The 18,474-nt window shown below is 29.2% G+C and overlaps 1 protein-coding gene across 1 annotated transcript; it reads right to left on the bottom strand.

Annotated features, from left to right (window-relative positions):
• Positions 1-682: 682 nt before the first annotated feature.
• LOC107438043 (mitochondrial import receptor subunit TOM40 homolog 1) lies at positions 683-18,446 on the bottom strand. The gene is made up of 7 exons (XM_016050203.2): positions 18,139-18,446; positions 15,966-16,123; positions 12,834-12,932; positions 10,416-10,653; positions 6,476-6,558; positions 3,630-3,726; positions 683-1,113 (listed from the first exon to the last, which is right to left on the bottom strand). Exons 1-7 carry the CDS (start codon positions 18,296-18,298, stop codon positions 974-976), a joined length of 975 nt encoding a protein of 324 aa, XP_015905689.1. The 5' UTR covers positions 18,299-18,446; the 3' UTR covers positions 683-973.
• Positions 18,447-18,474: the final 28 nt, after the last annotated feature.

Consider the following 18,474-nt stretch of genomic DNA (forward strand, 5'->3'; position numbering starts at 1 on the left):
TTATGACTAAATCCAAGAATTTTAACCAATTTACTATTTTCTCTGATAAAAACACAACAATAAATTTAAAAAAAGCATTATAATAACATTAATTGAAATGATAGGTATAACCAAACTATTTATATGCTGCATTTTCATATATTTATATATCTTCATGTGATATTCCTTCTTTCAGTTTTTGAAAGAACGCCATAATTTTTAAAGAACATGATAAAAACGTTTTATATTTTAATAAAATATGACTGTGAGTTTGACCGAATATCTGATTTTGTTACAAATTCAGATATTCGGAACACCGTGAAATTAGGGGGGAGGGGGACAAATTCTATTTAAAGAATTAGATTTTTCAACGACCTAAATCCATGGCTTTCCATGATTTTTTTTTAACTCGTTAAAATCATGACATTTCATGCCAAATTTTGTTTAACATCAAAATCTATGACTTTCCAGGTGCGCATGTTTATTTTTAAAACATCACCTTTCGTAGTTTTAAAGCTAAGTAGCATTTTTAAAAATATCTTCTCAAAAAAAAAAAAAACTTCAAAATTCTAAATATAATAACTTGGACCCTAGACTAAAATTTCATACTACAATAAATATTGTATTTCAAATGGCAGAAACACTAAGTGAAAATGCATTCTTATACGAGAGTGCATAAAACCTGAAAACAAAGAGCAAGAAATCAAAAACTAACAGTTTATTGGAATCTTCCTTTTTCAACACAAATACAGACATTCATTTTGATTCACTTTTTGTACAGATTTATTTATTAATTATACTAGTCTTTTCAACAACAAAAAACTATGTAAGCAGATGAAAACTTAAATGTACAAATTCATCAAAACAAATGCAAAATTTTCATGTAATGATTTGCAATTGCACTACTATTGTCCACTTATGCTTCATGTGTTAAATGACATTGATTGTCCATTCAACACTGTAAGAAAGTTGTTAATTAATGTTCTATAATTAATTATCCTATGATGAGACCGATTCCAAATTTGTGCTGCACATTAGTGTGGTTAATCATTCCACTCAGAGCCAGCGTGAAAGGTAACGGATGAAGTTTTTTTTCTAAAACAGCTCCAACATTCCAGGTGGTATCAACCATGCCTACATAAAAAATAAAAAAAACAATAGTCAATGTACAGAATACATTTACAGAGTACATTTACGAAAAAACTATTTCATACACTCAACTAGCATCACCTGCATAGTTGCCAACATGGATAGGAAAAAATTCAGCAGATTTTACGGAATAATATAAAGTTCATGATAATTGTTGCATAATGTACTAAATATTTTACGCATAGGGAATTTTTGTAGTCATCATAAGAGAAACATTGCAATATTTTCCAGTTATGATTGACATTAAACATATTTGGAATGTTATGTATTATTTATACTCATAATTTTAAATATTAAAAGGCATTTAATTCATCAAAGATAGTTAAAAGGATTTTTTTTAAAAATTAATTTAAAAAGAGAGTTCTGAATAAAATATATATTGAACATTTAATAAAAAAAGAAATTTTGAACTGATTTCGACAAACGAGGTTCGCTTCATTATGTATTAGTAATACTTAGGTATTTAAATATTCAAGCAAGCAATAATCTGTACAAACATTCTATCTCAATAGGGACTTTTTTAGGAAGCTTCCACAAGTTTAAGGAATTTTCTAAAGTGTGGAAAAAACCAGGAGAATTCTAATTAAACCAGTAGTCCAGGAGAAACTGGCAAAATCCAGTAAAGCTGGCAGCACCTCTATTGATGGGCACTAATACAAGTCTTGTCAAGAAAACGTATATTTTTAAACATTATTTAAAAAAGTTCTTTTTTCTTTAATTTTTGAACATTTGTATTTAATAAAGATAGGAAAATTAAAAACACAAATTAGCAGGGTTGCCACTAAAATTTGGAGAAAAAAAACTCCCTGTGTTTTCCCTGTACATAATATATATACACAATATATTAAGAGGAAAAACACTCTAACACTGTGATATTGTACGAGCTGTATTCGAATGACTATACTAGTCATTATTGCTGGAAAATCTTAAAGAAAAAAGGAACAGCTGAACATACTTATAACAAGTAAGGCTAAAGTAAATGAAATAGTTTAATATACTGAAACATCCGCTTTAAATATCTCATAAATTGCCCTTTGAGTGGTTACTTTTTATTAAAAAACTACCCAGTTTCTAAAGAAAAATTCAAAATTTCATGCATTTTTTTCTGTTATCTTAGGTAATTTTTGAAATCATTAAGAAGCTGCACATCAGGATTGATATAAAAGCAACCAAGATATGCAGCAACATGTAGACAAATAGCCGTCGACTAGTAAGATTAGAACAGGGGTCAGACTCGAGAAATAGTTTTTAAGACATGGGCATTTTCAATTTTGAATTGATTGTCACAGTAGGAGCGATAGGCAAGGGGGCATTTTCAATTTTGAATTGATTGTCACAGTAGGAGCGATAGGCAAGGGGGCACTCCTAATAATCTTCCAAAATGTCAGAATTTTTTAATGCTCTTGCTAGGGCGCTGGGCCCAGATCCAAAGGGTCGTGGGTTCGATCCTCGCCGGCCGAAGACTCCCCGTGTAGTAAATGGTAACTGATGCACGTTAAATCTGTCGAGTCTCAAAGTCCTCCATGTTCCCACAACAAATCAATACCTCTGGGGGTACTGATCCAGGAGTTTCCTTGTCTTCTGGATTAGTTCAAAATTACAAGGCTACGGAGTTGAACGTTAGTAGTCGTAAACCCATGAAGTTGGGTCGGCTGTTCAACGACGGTTATAAAATAAAATAAAATGCTCTTGCTAGTTTATATAATATTATACTTATTTTAATGCTTTGATTTTCACATTTATACACAGTACAAAATCCTGTACATGGGTGCCCATTTACCATAAACAACAATTTTCCAGATACTTCTTAACAATCAAAGTAAATAAATCTCTTTCTATTATTCCAGAAAAAAAAAAACAATTCTGAAGAGCTTTTGATCAAATTTAAGGTTAGTGTAACTAAAATTAAACTTTAAATAATTTAAGTGAATCGCATCATTTCACATTTTTTAAATTATATATAGCAAGATTCTTTAATATCAACGATGTTATAATTTTGACTTTAAAACATAAGACTCTTTGACATTTTTAAGAGTTGATTCATACATGCTTTAAAGAAGTGGTAACGGTCAGGACACGAAACTCTGAAGCATTTTAAATTAATTCGCAACCATTCAGATGACTATATTTAAAACCACTCAAATACTTTCTTCTTTATCTTCAGGAAATAACACAATGGGCTGACCTGATGCCCAGTCTGGCTGGCTTGAACCCTTTCTCCAAAGGTTGCACCTATTGTGAACCTTCGGAGCGACCAATGATTGCCAACCGATTGATCCAATTTTTTTCTAAATGACACCAAAAAATAATGATATACCAAAACTGATTTGATAGTTTTAAGTAATTGATAACTATCTAAGTCATTTTTCATCAACATTCCTTTGATCTGTGCAGATCAATCAAATTTCTCATTTTTTCATTGATCTATTGCCTACTTGAATTAAGGTTTCATAAAATATGAAAGAGCAAGAAAGGAAAAAAAAAAAAAAAAGAATACTTACCTCTAAAAACCATGTTGGCTTTAGGCAAATCAACTTGATAGCCGATTGTACAAACACTTTCTCCCAGTCGCAGGTTTGTTTCTGCCTCAACCCCAACCTAGAACAATTAAAAACTGCCATTAAAACCCAGAAGCAAATGCAATAAAAAGCTTTTTTCAAATCATTTCTTTAGAGCAGTGTTTCCCAAACATATGACTTATGTGTACCCTTTCTAAATTTTTCGTAACGCTGTGTACCACTAATAAAAAAAATTAATTCATTTTTTACTACAAAAAAATTGCACATAAGTCAAAATCACAATTGGCTGTTGACACCACTAATTATTAACTGTTAATTCTGAAAAAAAAAAAAATAGTCAGTAGAAAAACGCGCAATCGTAAATTTTCATTTGTTGCAAGACAATTCACATAAGAACGCGTACCCCAGCTAAACTGTTCCTGTACCTCTGGGGGTACGCGTACCACACTTTGGGAAACACTGCTTTACAGAACAATAGAGGGCAATAAAAACTAAAAAATTATAGTATTTTAAATACTATGATTTGGAACAACAGTCATGTGACACTATTACCAAGCTACCAACCTTGCACAGACTTTTCTAGCTCTGAAACCAATAGGAATATTACACTAGAGTGTAGATTTTTAAAAATATTTAATTGCACATTAAAAAATTCAGGCTACAATAACTTTAATGTGCACTCATGTATTAAACAATTAATGTGCCACAGATATCTAATTGTTAAGATATAAAACTTTATAAAAAGGTTGGTATTAAAACTTACACAGTAGCACACAAAATTTTCAATGACAAAATTGAGGTTTGTCTGCTGCAACCACCAGAGAATAGATATTTACATTTTAAATTTATAATGTACAAATGTGTGTGTAAATATTTTCGTCCAAAATGAGTGGTTTCAAAAAGTTAAATCGGAGAATTTCTTCAAAAAATTTCTGATACACACATGCTAAATTATATTCACAAACTACAAAAAAATTAAATAAAAAAGAGCAACATACATGATTATTTTTGTATTTGAATAAATATTTTCTTGGATGCAAAACCTGAGAAATAATTTTTTTTTTGCACCGTTGGTATGATAAATTTCACAGAAACGAAGAAATTAGGTTTTTATTAATGAGAAAAGTATTTAAAACCCATATAGATTTTTTTACGAAAATCGTCTGCAAAAAAATGATAACTAATATATTTTAGTTCGTTGGCCACAAAAAAAGGCTTCACGGGCCGGATGCGGCCCCCAGTTGGAAACCACAGCCTTAGGGAAAAGGAGCATTAGAAGGAAATATTTAATAAAAAGAGCTTAAACTACATAAAAATAAAACTATAAGCATGAAGATGTAGAAATCAAAACTTGACACGACCTCAATCTCAAGTTAATAATTAAGAAAAGGACAAATAATAAAAAAAAGATATACATTATAATATTTCAAAGGAAAATATTTCTTTTTCAATAAAGAGTTAATTTTACTTTTATGGGTTATCTTAAAATCCAATTACAACCAACATAACAATCAGACAACAAAGTTATCATTTCACCATATATAATATATTTTATAAAGGAAAATACCACTGATCTATTTTAGTCTATCTTTTTTCACCTGATCCCTTTTCAGGGTTGCCACCCAAATTTGGGAAAAAATTCAATGTGTTTTCCCTGTACACATTAAGCACAATATACTGAGAGGAAACACAATTATTGTGCTCTTGTGTGAGCTATATTCAGCATATCTGCTGCATTTTAGATTTTCAAATCCATGACTAATTCCAAGAATTTTTCAATACTTTCCGAAGTTACTATTTTCTTCGATAAAAACACAACAATGAATTTAAAAAAGCACTATAATAACATTAATTGAAATAATAGGTATAACTAAAACTGTTCTGCATCTTCATGTTACTGATTTTTAACTTAAAAAAAAAAAAAAAAAGATTAAAGATGGAGTTGAAGCAATAAAATAGAAAAAAATACAAAAGCAAAATAACTAAATACAGTCAGATATATGTAGTTATTTAAATCTGTCTTACTTCTTAAAAATAAGTGTAATATAAAAAGCCGGAACTAGAATTTTAAATTGATAAAATAAAAATAATAATAAATAGATAAAAAAAGTTTGAAATCATAGAAGTTTAAAAGATAATTCGCTCTAGAAATGGTGTTCCTTCTTTCATTCTTTGAAAGAACATCATAATTTTTAAAGAACAGGATAAAACAATTTATATTTTAGTAAAATATAAGTGTGAGTGGGGATTTCGTTACAAATTCAGATATTCTGAACATTGGAACACTGTGATAATGCGAGGGGGGTAAATTCCATTTTAAAAAATAGATTTTTAGGCAACTTAAATCCACAACTTTCGAGGTGTGCAGATACCCTATATATTGGGCTAACTATATTGGTTTTAATAGCTGGAAAAACTTAGAGAAAAAAAAAAAGAGCAGCTGAACATACTTAAATAATGTCACAGTAAATTAAACAGTTTAGTATAGTTAAAATATTCATAAATATCCTATAAGTTGCACCTTGAATGGTCTCTATTTTTTAAAAGACGAAAATAAGAAAAAAAATCCCTGTATTTCCCCAAACATCCCCTTATGTATCACTGCTTGTATAGAAAAACACAAAATTCCCTGTTATTTTAGGCGATATTTAAATTCCCAGTATTTTCCTGTTCTCGATGTTGAGTGGCAACCCTACTTTTTAAACTAAACTTTCTAAAAACTAATCTCTCAGAGTCTACTAAAACAGATTTTAATTTTTTTTTACCTCCACACAATGCTCTTGATATCTTATAAAACAATTCATAACACCCTGAAATGAATAAGTTACCTGTATATTTTCGTTGTGTTTTCGCCAAAAGCAGGCATGAATAGAAGCAGCTCCCACAGATCCACTTACGGTATAGTTAGCACCTGAAAATGATAACACAAGTTAAATATTATTACTACACATACACAATTTTTTGCTTATTTATATTAATACGGAAAAAAAACCCAGTTAATTTTATGAAATACCATAATAACCATAACGTAATGTTTGAAATATTTTACACAGGATGCGTAGCCAAATTTTACAACAAAAAATAAGCATATTTTAAGTACTAGGAAAATATTTTAAAAGCATTTAAGAAAAAAAAAATTATAATTAAAATATGAGTGCTAATTAAAAAAAATTCCTTCCAATGGGTTAAAATTCTTTATAATTATATAAATACATTAACAAAATGCGAAATGATTACCCACAACTTTACACGATCATGATAAAATAATTAGTTTCTGACAAAAAACTCTTTTCTTGATTATATTAGCCACCATAAAAAAGAATTTATGTACAATTTTAAATATATTTAATATTGCTTGGCTCATTCTATTTTTTAAAATAATAATTACTTTATTTAATTATGTTAAAAAATAAATTTTAATTAAAAGATATAATTAGTTTAAGTATTATTTAGAAAAGTAAATGAAAGATTTAAATAAAAGTTATTTATAAAAGCCTATTCAACAAAACATTAACAAGATTAATATTATTGATCATACTGAATTTATAAAGAATTAAGAAAACTTCAATAAATTCATATTACTAATATAAAATAATGAATGGCCACTATTAAATTTTTATTACAATTTATTACTTGCCTAAGTATTTCTTTTATGAAATGATTTTTTAAAAAGCTTTTAATAATTTTGAAACATAAATAATGAGTACCCAAGTTAAACATGTTTGTCAGGCATTAATTATTATATGATCTCTACACTCATAATATTTCACAAAACTGAGATTATTGAATTTTTTTATACCAGGTATTTTTAAATCAAATCATTAAAAGATGAATTTTTTTGGAATGACAAATCTGAAAAATATAAGATTTTTTATGGCATTTATAATAGAGAAAGCCTTTCACTTCACACTTTTTTTAAAAAATCTTGCCTGTAAACATTATTGAGTTTCTTAATAAAAGAACCAAAGAATACTGATTATCTTAGAAGTAATCATAAAATAATAAATATAAAAGGCAATAAGTTAAAAAAAAAAAAACAAGTTAAAAAAAAATTAATGCAATTAATGGATGTTCTCTCAGGTAAAATATTCTAAGATTAAATTCTCAATTATTTCTTTCTTTATTATTCTCAATTATTTCATCTCAATTATTTCTTTCTTTATTAAATTAAATGAATAAAAGGGAAAGGGCAATTTTGTGACGATGGAGCTTTGTAATTGTAGACTACTCTGAACCCAATGAAAATAAGTAATTAGTGAATGTTCAAATTCCAGGTTGCCGATCACTGGTCTAGTAGTTACTGAACTACGGGGTGAGTGGTTGTGGGTTTGAATCCCACCATAGGCATGGATGTAATTTTCTCCCTCTGTTTTATGCTCTTTCTTTTGTGGAATTGTGTGAATGTAACCAACCCTGTAAATGGCTAAAAACAAAAAGTAGCAACTTTAAGCACATTTTAAAAAGGCTATGCACCCTGTATGCTACATACAGGGAATTTTACAGATTTTTGTAGACAATATAATATATTAACTATGCCACAGTAATAAGTAAAAACTGATCTTAATATTTTTGACTTAAGATCAGCATTAAATGTTTTTATTATATTTTTAAATTCATAATTTTAAATTGAAAAACATTGATTCCATTTTAAACAAATATATATTCTTTAATGAATAGGGAATTCTGATTAGTTTGAAATGTTTAACAAATAAAAGCTATAAACTAATAACAAAGCAAGAAGCTTAATTCAATGCTTTAGCAACAATATTCAAGAAAGTAATAAACCAAGTGAAGAAAAAATAAAATTTGTCAAGAAACTTTCCCAATAATAGGAAAATTTCATAAAATATCTAAAAATCTGATCTAATATAAAAGGTAATTATTTGATTAAACCAGGAGAAACTAACATAAATGAATTTTTTTTCTATAATTCTCGTTCACACAGATTTTTTAACAAAACATATGACAAGCTTATTATAAATAATAACAAACATTGATTCAATGTTTTTAATAGAGACAAAGTTTTAACAATGCAGTAAAAGATGAAAAACGATATTTATTAAAATACATAAAAATAACATCAATAAGTTCAATTGCAAAGATCTTCAAGATATGTAAAAAACACAAATTATGTTATTAATCAAGCACTGTGCAGCATCTTCCTCTTTACTAACAGAGAGAAAAATTTTGCTGAAGTCTTTTGTTAAATTGCATTTTAAAAAAGCTCCTTTTTCAATAACAATTTCTTTAATTGATTATTCTTTTTTCATTTGTTTTATTTATACATAGAAACAATTTTTAGAAACGATATACAGTGTAACGTCCCATATCCGGACGTCCCTTTTCCGGAAGGGTCAATTTCCCGGACACTTTTTAACAATCAAAATAAACAAACATTTCTTCATCTTCCCCACTCTCTTAAAAAAAAAAAAAAAANAAATATCTAAAAATCTGATTTAATCTAAAAGGTAATTATTTGATTAAACCAGGAGAAACTAACATAAATGAATTTTTTTTTCTATAATTCTCGTTCACACAGATTATTTAACAAAACATATGACAAGCTTATTATAGACAATAACAAACCTTGATTCAATGTTTTTAATAGAGACAAAGTTTTAACAATGCAGCAAAAGATGAAAAACGAAATTTATTAAAATACATAAAAATAACATCAATAAGTTCAATTGCAAAGATCTCCAAGATATGTAAAAAACACAAATTATGTTATTAATCGAGCACTGTGCAGCATCTTACTCTTTATTAACAGAGAGAAAAATTTTGCTGAAGTTTTTTGTTAAATTGCATTTTAAAAAAGCTCCTTTTTCAATAACAATTTCTTTAATAATTGATAATTCTTTTTTCATTTGTTTTATTTATGCATAGAAACGCTTTTTAGAAACGATATATTACATGCACGTAGTATTTTAAATAAAATATATATTTAAAAAATAATAATCTTGTAAGTAACTGTAAAATATTATTAAATGAAAATTATTTAAAACTGAAATTTTACAGTTGGTCTAAGCCCACCAAAAGAAATTTTTTTTGGCAGTGAGAATTAAAATATTTAAGAACTGATGTTTTGGAGCATTTAAATTGTAAGTCTGAATGTACACAGAGTACCAATTCTGGTAATACGTAAGCCACTGTAGCAGGTAAAAAGTAATTCAAATGTACAAACTTTCTTTCCAAAAGAAGGTCTTAAATCAAAAAAAATTAAGGTAGAAACTGTACCCATATGGTTGCTTTGTAAATTCTAGTAAGGGGTAAAATACAAAATAAAAATATTGAGTGACAAAAGCAACATTACATCAGAAAAGGTATGCAAAACATTTTTTTGATAGCAGGCCGATAATCTTAAAATTGTAAGGTCTATTTAGATTCTTAACTGAAAGTAAAGTAACACACACATATAGAAATATATATACATTGTAATGCGTAAAATTTGCAAGTAATAAATTTTCATTGCAAGCACTGAACTCAAGGAAATAAATAAAATTTGAAAAACAAAATGGTTCACAGGTTAATGATTCAATAAATGCAAGTTCTTACTTGCAATAAAATAATAAGTCAACAAAAGAGCATGGTGACTAATTTAAGATATAATAAAATAACAAAATTTAACTTTCTAATACAGCATTTTATTTAATTTAATAATTAAAATAAACACTTAAAAATTTTTCAGGGTTAATTCGTACCAAATTGAGGGCCATAGTTTGTGCATTTTGACAATGTTTCCTTTAAATAAATGATCAAAAGCCTTACCAGTGTACCTTCCAGCTAGAGACATCAGAGCTATTTCTCCACCCGGTACTTGAGGGCCGTACTGGTAGGCCATCTCAGTTCCAACTGCTATAGAAGGCGTCACATTCTGAAGATATTGCAAAACTGCCACACCAGAGTGATTCAGGATGTCTACATTTGCAAAAGTTGCAGACGCAGTATAATTACTCCCCCTGTAATCAGTCGTTACTTGGGTGCCTACAAATTTATTGTCTTGAACCTAAAGAGATAAAAACTTCTTTTAAGATCAAAAGTGAAACTGATTTATATCAGAGTAGGTGTTTCTCCCAGAATAAACGGACAAAGCAAGAAGTAACTAAAATTGACCATTTCAATTTTTCAGTAAATATATAGAATAGTTTAGATTTAAACAAACAAAATTTAATATTACTCAAAATAAAAAGCTTAGTACATTTATAATTTATTTCTTGAAAACAAAAATAGATTCTTTAAATTTAATGCAATTTCCTAACTTTGGAGTTGCCACTCAAATCTGGAGGGAAAAAAACATTCCTGTATATATATTACACAGTATATTAAGATAAAACACAAACCCTTTGCTTTAGTGTGAGCTATAGTGGGCTAACTATAGTGGGCTAACTATACTAGTTTTAACTGTTGGAAAAATGTAAGAGGAAAAAAAAGGAACAGCTGAACATACTAAAATAATGTTATAGTAAATGAAGTAGTTTATAGCAGGAATATCATCCTTAAATATCCCATAGATTAAGCATTGAGTGGTCATTGTTATTTAAAAGACAAAAATACAAAACTAAATTCCCAGTTTGTAAAGAAAAAAAAATCAAAATTCTCTGCATTTTCCGAGCTTTCCCTATTCTTCCAATGGAGTGGCAATCCTGTTTTCAAAAACTGCTGCTATATTAAAACAAATTATTGTTAACCATTTTATAACATAAACTTTGAAAAAAGCTATTAAGAGCCAAAGCTAACGCTATGGAAACAGCTACTTTTTACTGCTTCCCTTCAAGCTTTTAATTGAAACTTTATTAATATCTCAATAAATATAAACTATATTTTACATTAATTTTTACAAAAAAATATTTAAAAACAAAAAATTATTAAACAAAAAATATTTAAACTTTATAATAACAACCTGCATAATGAGAAAATTAAGACTTTTTTTTTTTTCTTTCCTGTTCTTCTTCTTTGAACACAATCCTTAAAAAAATTTTTAAAATATAATTGCAGAAAATGTTCATAAGTAAGTCATTTTCAATACCTGTCAAAAGCTGATTCAAAAAATTTATTACAAGCAGTTGATGCTGACATGCCTCTTAGCTTGTCCTGATATAGGAGCTTAGGAATTATTCTTGGATAAACAAATTTTACTATTGTCAGGATTGCCACTCGAATCTGGAGGAAATCTGGTTTTCCCTGTACATATTATACACAATACATATCAGGATGCATAGTCAAATTATTCAACAAAAAATAAGCACCTTTTATGCACTTTTCAAGCACTCAAATAATATTTTTAAGCACTTTAAAAAATATCATAATTAGGCAGGGTTGGAAAGTTTTTGACAATTGACAGTTTTATCTGGTTTTAAATTAAACGTCATGTCAAAAAAAAAGCATTGTTTTTGAAAACTGAAAATTGTTTTTCCATTTAAATCGAATTGTGTTTTCATACGCTACGAACTGACGACGTGCCGAAATAGATTGGGGTTGAATTAATTGTGAAAACATTGAATACAACAGTGAACAGTGTCTTTCTGCATCATTCGTAATGAAAATCAACATGGTAAAGGAAAAATCTCAATTTGGAAAAGGGAAAATAAAGCACTTTTCAAAAACACCCGATGAAAAAGAAGTTTTAAAAACGCTACATCAATAATCAAGAAATATCAAGAGAAAAAACACAGTCATGTGCTCTTGTATGAGCTGTATAAGGCTAATTATACTAGTTATAAAGGCTGGAAAAACTTAATGAAGAAAGAAACAGCTGAACATACACTTAAAACATATAATGTTGTAGAAAATTAAATAGTTTAATATAGCTGAAATATCTTTAAATATCCCCCAGATTGCATTTGGAGAGGTTACCATTTTTTAAAAGAGGAAAATAAACACAAGTCCCCGTTATTTTAGGTGAAATCCCCGTATTTTCCAAGTTTTCCCTATTCTTCCTGCGAATTGGCAACCTTGATTACATGCAAAATTTTTTCAATTCTATTAAAAAGTTATCGAGATATGGCAAAATATGCAAAAAGTCATTTGTAAAATATGTTAAATGTCATTTTTTAATTGTATAGTAACAGAGAGAAAATATGGATCAACAATAAGGTAACTTTCAAATAAAATTTTACAAAATGCACATACAAATCAGAAACTTATCAGTTACAAGCAATTTTTTATACAAAAATATACTTTAATTACCTGAGCTGCAAATTTTCCTCTTATATTTTTGTACTGATGAAAAATATTAGCATTTAGGTTGCCATTAGGATCTATGTCTCCTAATAAAATTGGGTATGCCTGAAACAAAAACACAAACTTGAGTTCACTGATAAAAGTAAATTACAGTTGAATTTATTTATCACAGAGCAGAGAGAAGTCGACATAACATCTCATATGAGCGGATGACAGTGAAGCCGACAAAGCAGAAACATTTGCTATGCACTTAGTATAATGAAGAATTTTTAAAAAATATTGACTGAGTAAAATTTTTTCAATATCAAATATTTATTTATAGTTTGCATATGTAAAGAACTCCCTCAACCATTCGCGTGGAACAATGGCAGTGACTATGGTAATGAGGGTTAACTATCCTAAAAAGGAGTGTTGGGTCATCATTTAAGACAGCTTTTGGCTCAAGTCAGTGAGAGAAAGGGAATGGTGAAGAAAGAAGCTCCCCTCTTTGAAATGCACTATTTCTTGTTTCTATAGCAGCAGATGGCCTCAAACTTTGTGACAAGGGGAGTTCTCACTACAGACAAACTATATATAACTCTTCTTGTTTTGAATATCTTTGCTTTGTCTATCAATACATATAATGAATGTGAAATTAATTGCTGGGTAAAAAGATTAAATTTCATATTTTAAATGGGGACCTAGTCTTAGTAAAAAAGGAACTAGAAATATGGAAGTTCTCGGTTCAGTTTCCAAAGCCTAAAATCAATGCAACTGTGACAAAAAGGAAAATTACTATTTTGTGAAGTATTTTTATAGCCTGCCCATTAAGTAGATGTTATTACACAGGAGAAATCTCTCAAGGCAAATTCCTGTCAACGACGTAAATAATTTAAAGTATAGAAAGAGTAAGATAAACGTTGAGTAAGCCATGGAGTTTTAAATGCTCAATTTTTTTCTTCAAAATATCAAAGTGTATACAAATTATGGGAGGATTATTGCCCTAATTTTAATGTTTTGATAGATAGAAAATATTTCTTTGGCATTTGAAACGTCATGGATACTTAAAATCCCTTTTCTCTAAAGTTTAAAATACTAGTGGAGGTGAAACAGGATTTGCCATGAAAAGTCTTTCTAGTACTATCATCTCAAGGACAAAAAATAGAAAAATATTTTTTAGAGAATCTTAATATTTTTCTAATTGTTGAGATCTGTCTGTGAATAGTCATTAAGTATTTCTAGCAGTATCATCTCAAAGACAAAAAAAGAGAAAAATATTAAGAAAGCTGCTGAGATTCTTAACATTTTTTGAATTGTTGAAATCTGTCTTTTAGGGGTGATTGTCACACAAAGTGAAAAACCCTGAAAATTTTTTGTGCAAAAAATCAATATCAAGATATCAATTTATATACCATACATGTTTCTAATTTAACATAATTTTTTTTAAATAATACTTATAATTAAATTACCCACTAATGATGAATATCCAGGGTTCATACATCCGATCAGATGAAGAAATACAAGGAGTCCAAAATTTAAAAATAACTCGACAGTTTTTTTTTAAAATTAAAAAGCGGTTATCATAGAGAACTTGCAAAAATGTATATTTTGCATAGGATTTGTTTTTCTAGCCCTTTTGAAATAAACGTTCACTTTGTCAAACTTCATCAAGAAAACTAAATAAAGTTATCACTTTTACACATAAATAAATTTTTCAGTTTCAAATATTGTAATAAATCTTGTTAAAGTACAGATGTTAAAGATTAACATAAAAACCTACCAATCTTACATTTTTAAATTTGAATGCATAAGAAAATCTAAGGCATTTTACACAAAAAAAAAATTTCACAATAAATCATTAAGTTTGCTTGTAATATGCAAAATTAGAATTATTTGCTGTTATTTTTTTTCCTTCTAACTCTTGCAGTTCAAATTTTTTTTTCCCTTTAAAGTTTTTCTTAAACTATTAAACTAAACTAAACTCAGCGGCGCGACAGCCCTAGAGGGCCAAGGCCTACTGTGCCCATCTCAGTTTTCTTGACCTTGTGCTCTGGGGTGCAGAAGCAGATGTTCCGGTCAGGGGGTCAGCCGAACGCGGAACCTCCAGTGTTTAGTCCCCAAGCATGCTTGGTACTCATTTATCGACCCACTGAAGGGACGAAAGGCTGAGTCAACCTTGCCCGGCCCGAGGATCGAACCACTTAAACTATTATAGCCAAGTCATATCATTTTGTTTCCCTGCTTGGACAGCAAATTCATCAGTGGACTTAGTAAGTTCATCTATGCAAGGCAATAATCTACGGAGTTTCTAAGGACTAATTTGGAAATCTAAGTAGTTCTAAGTACTCCTTGGAGACTTTTTTTATTTCCAAGGAGTATAAGGAGTCTGTATGAACCCTGTGAATATCACACCTTTATAGTAACTAATCTTAGTTCTTACAGGAATTGCGTTGTTGGATTCTTTAAATCTGATGAATATTTTATTTTAGAATTGTGTGAATATGAATCACGGTGTACAATTTTTAAACCATGTCAATATGAATTGCAACGTGTATCTCTTAAATGAGATAAATGTGAAAATTGACGTTTGGTATTTAAACCGTGTGAATATGAATCACGATACTAGCGGATTCCAGAGAAGTTCTAAATATTCAAAATGGTGAAAATCAGTTAAACCAAAATAATCAATTGGTGTATTTCTGCCCTTTGGCAAGAGAATAACACGTATGTAACAACCTCGTTAGCCCAAATTAGTGAAAGTTTCAAAATTTGGAATTTAGATTGAGGAATTACACAAAAATTTCGTCGGATTATAATTCCTCCATTAGCGAAAGTATGAGAACAAATGGTCTAGAGAAACGCGAAATTTCCCGATATTCCCAGATAAATCACATTCCTTGCTCTTAATTTTTTCACCCGGAAGGATAATGCAAAAAACCCGGAATTGCAGGATATCTCCGAAATACACTCACCCCTGGTCTTTCTAGTAGTATCATCTCAAGGACAAAAAATAGAAAAATATTAAGAAATCTTTTGATATTTTTAATATTTTTCTAATTGTTGAGATTTGCCTGTCATTAGTCATAAAGTCTTTCTAGTGGTATCACTTGAAGGACAAAAAGTACAAAAATATTAAAAAATCTTTAATGATAGGCATACTTCTACAGGACTGATCTGATTAGTTCCGACATAAGTTGCACCAAATCTGTAGCCAGGATTGGGAGACGTCATATTCAAAGTGTGGCTGATCTGGAAATGGTTACTCAAAGCTTTTGTCACCATGAATTTTGAACCATCAAAAACAGTAGGAAAAACATCTATAAAAAGAGAAATCATTTAACAACAAATGACAGTTGTTGAATATTAGAAAAACAGTGTACATTGAGATTATTTTTAATATATATAATATCCCTGCAATAATGAAAAAAACACTTTTAGTTTTGTCGTCACATATAAAATTGTGATCACTGGTTACCCATTGGCCAAATGATTCTTTCTTCTAGAGTGACTCCAATAAACGCCACAACATTTCAAATCATGGGTTGCAAAAGTTGACTCAATTGATGTTTGTCCTCGGATTGGTTTTCAAATCCTGGCTCTATCCGTGTTTCAAGAAGTCACCTTCCTTCTTCAGTATTTGTATTGCCGTTAAGACAGTAATTATAAGTTAATAATAAAACGAATATAAAAATATTTAAATTATTATAAATGTATAAAACTAAAAGAAACAAACTCATCAACTTAATGCATCACAATATTAAAAGTGAAAAAAAGAATTCTAAAAAATTATCAAACAGCAGCGACCGTCATAGCAATGCATGCAATGACAAATCCAAAACAACACCAATTTTGCAAATTGGTACAAAAAGAAAAGAAACTGGATTTAATAAACTATAAAATTTGTAGCAATAACTAGATAATAAAATAAGATTAAAGACAAAACCACATAGATTTAGGATGAAATTGCATGAATCAGACACTTCAAAGAGGGATAATCAAATGTAGGTTTTTCAATCCGCGTGATGCAATAAATAATATAATATTAAAAATATCAGGTAGTTAAAAGGAATGTGAAAATCAGTGGCAATAATTGCCGAAAAATCAATAGAAAAAATAATAGAATCAATGTTTTAAATCGTGAATACTCAAATACACAATTACAATTTCTAAGTATCATAAAACCGTGGGAACATTTCGGGATTTTTAACAATTATGCAGAGATCAATAGAAATATCTGTTAAAAAAATTACCTAAACAAGCCTATCTCTAACCTATTATCTAGATCTTCATCACAAATTGAGTCTGTCAAAAAGTAATAACTAAAATGCGCAATTAATATTTCGCATTGTCATAATAATATTGGTGTTCAAGAAATCGTGCGAAAATCAATAGCAATACCTCTGGGGAAAAAAAATTGAGTATGACATGGAATGAAGGGCAACTCAAATGTGGGATTAAAAATATTTATTGATCTAATTGTAGCCAGATAAATAAAAAATGGATGGACATATAAACCACTAAATAAAACCAGCTCAAACGGTATAACTCGTAGCCACCCCTGGGCAAACGTTTACACATTATTAAATAATTCTTGTGTTACAAATCGGAATTTATAACAAAATAGCAACTTATAAGTATTTTTATTCTCTTTTTAAAATGAGAAATAGAACAGTGAGATTTCCATATTGTGATCTGTGGCAGAACAATAGCCAAGTCTTGGAAACTTGCGGTCCCACTAGAAACTAAAAAAACACCACAGAAAGGAACCAGCTCATAAGGTATAACTCATGGTTACCCCAGAGGTCTACCGTTTTTTTTTTAAATTTGGAAGCCTAAGATTTATTTGGCTCCTTGGCGATTGTAGTGGGTGCAACAGATCACAATAAGGCAATATCGGCAAAAGAACATAATTTTTTCTACAGAAAGATCCTCTTTAATGTTTGTGATTTTGTCCTTAGTAATAAATTTTACACTATTCATCACTACATTTGAATTTGGAATTTCTCTTTGAGTTCATGCTCTTGAAGTTCATCCGAAGTTACGTTTTGCTTTTTAGCGTAAAAAAAATATAGAAATTGTGCGTAAACGAAATCGTAACGAGAACGCAGGTAGTAAAAAAAGAAGGTGAGGTTCTATTGAGAGAGACATAATACAATTAAAAATGCGCTAATCGGAGATTAAATTTGGTTGAGAAAAAAAGTTGGGGACAGTTTATTTTCTTATCTACTGTAAGGGATGGGATTTTATTGCTCTATCCAGCTAGATTCACTTTTCGTAGGTAACATCAGAGCTATTTACAAGAAAATTTTACTACAAATTTCTTAATAAGTACCTTTGCACTTTTTATGTAGATCTTCAAGTGAGCCAGGATTTTGATCAGTAGAGTTTTGCTGAGAACTTTTGGGAACATTTTCTTCAGCCGGCATATTTGGTGATGGTACAGGTTCTGCTAGAGGTGGGGGAGCTAGTCCCGAAGCAAAAACATTACCCATGTTTTTACAGTAAAATGTAAAATCCAAATTAAATTAATTGGTTTAAATGCTTAATATAGGTTAATTTACTACTTTATTACATCAGTGATAAATAAATTGTTGTGTTTCAAGAGCACGGAGTGGTTGAGTTGAGTTGTTGTGCAGTGATTAGTGAAACTATTAAACTCCTTCAACTT

The sequence above is a fragment of the Parasteatoda tepidariorum genome, chromosome 5 (assembly GCF_043381705.1).
Source record: "Parasteatoda tepidariorum isolate YZ-2023 chromosome 5, CAS_Ptep_4.0, whole genome shotgun sequence".
NCBI classification, from domain to species: domain Eukaryota; kingdom Metazoa; phylum Arthropoda; class Arachnida; order Araneae; family Theridiidae; genus Parasteatoda; species Parasteatoda tepidariorum.

Coding starts and splice junctions, on each gene's coding strand:
- LOC107438043 (XM_016050203.2), bottom strand. CDS start 18,298: ATGGGTAATGTTTTTGCTTCGGGACTAGCTCCCCCACCTCTAGCAGAA. Junction 16,124..18,138: donor TCTACATAAAAAGTGCAAAG/GTACTTATTAAG, acceptor CTCTTTTTATAG/ATGTTTTTCCTACTGTTTTT. Junction 6,559..10,415: donor TCTAGCTGGAAGGTACACTG/GTAAGGCTTTTG, acceptor TATCATTTTCAG/GTGCTAACTATACCGTAAGT.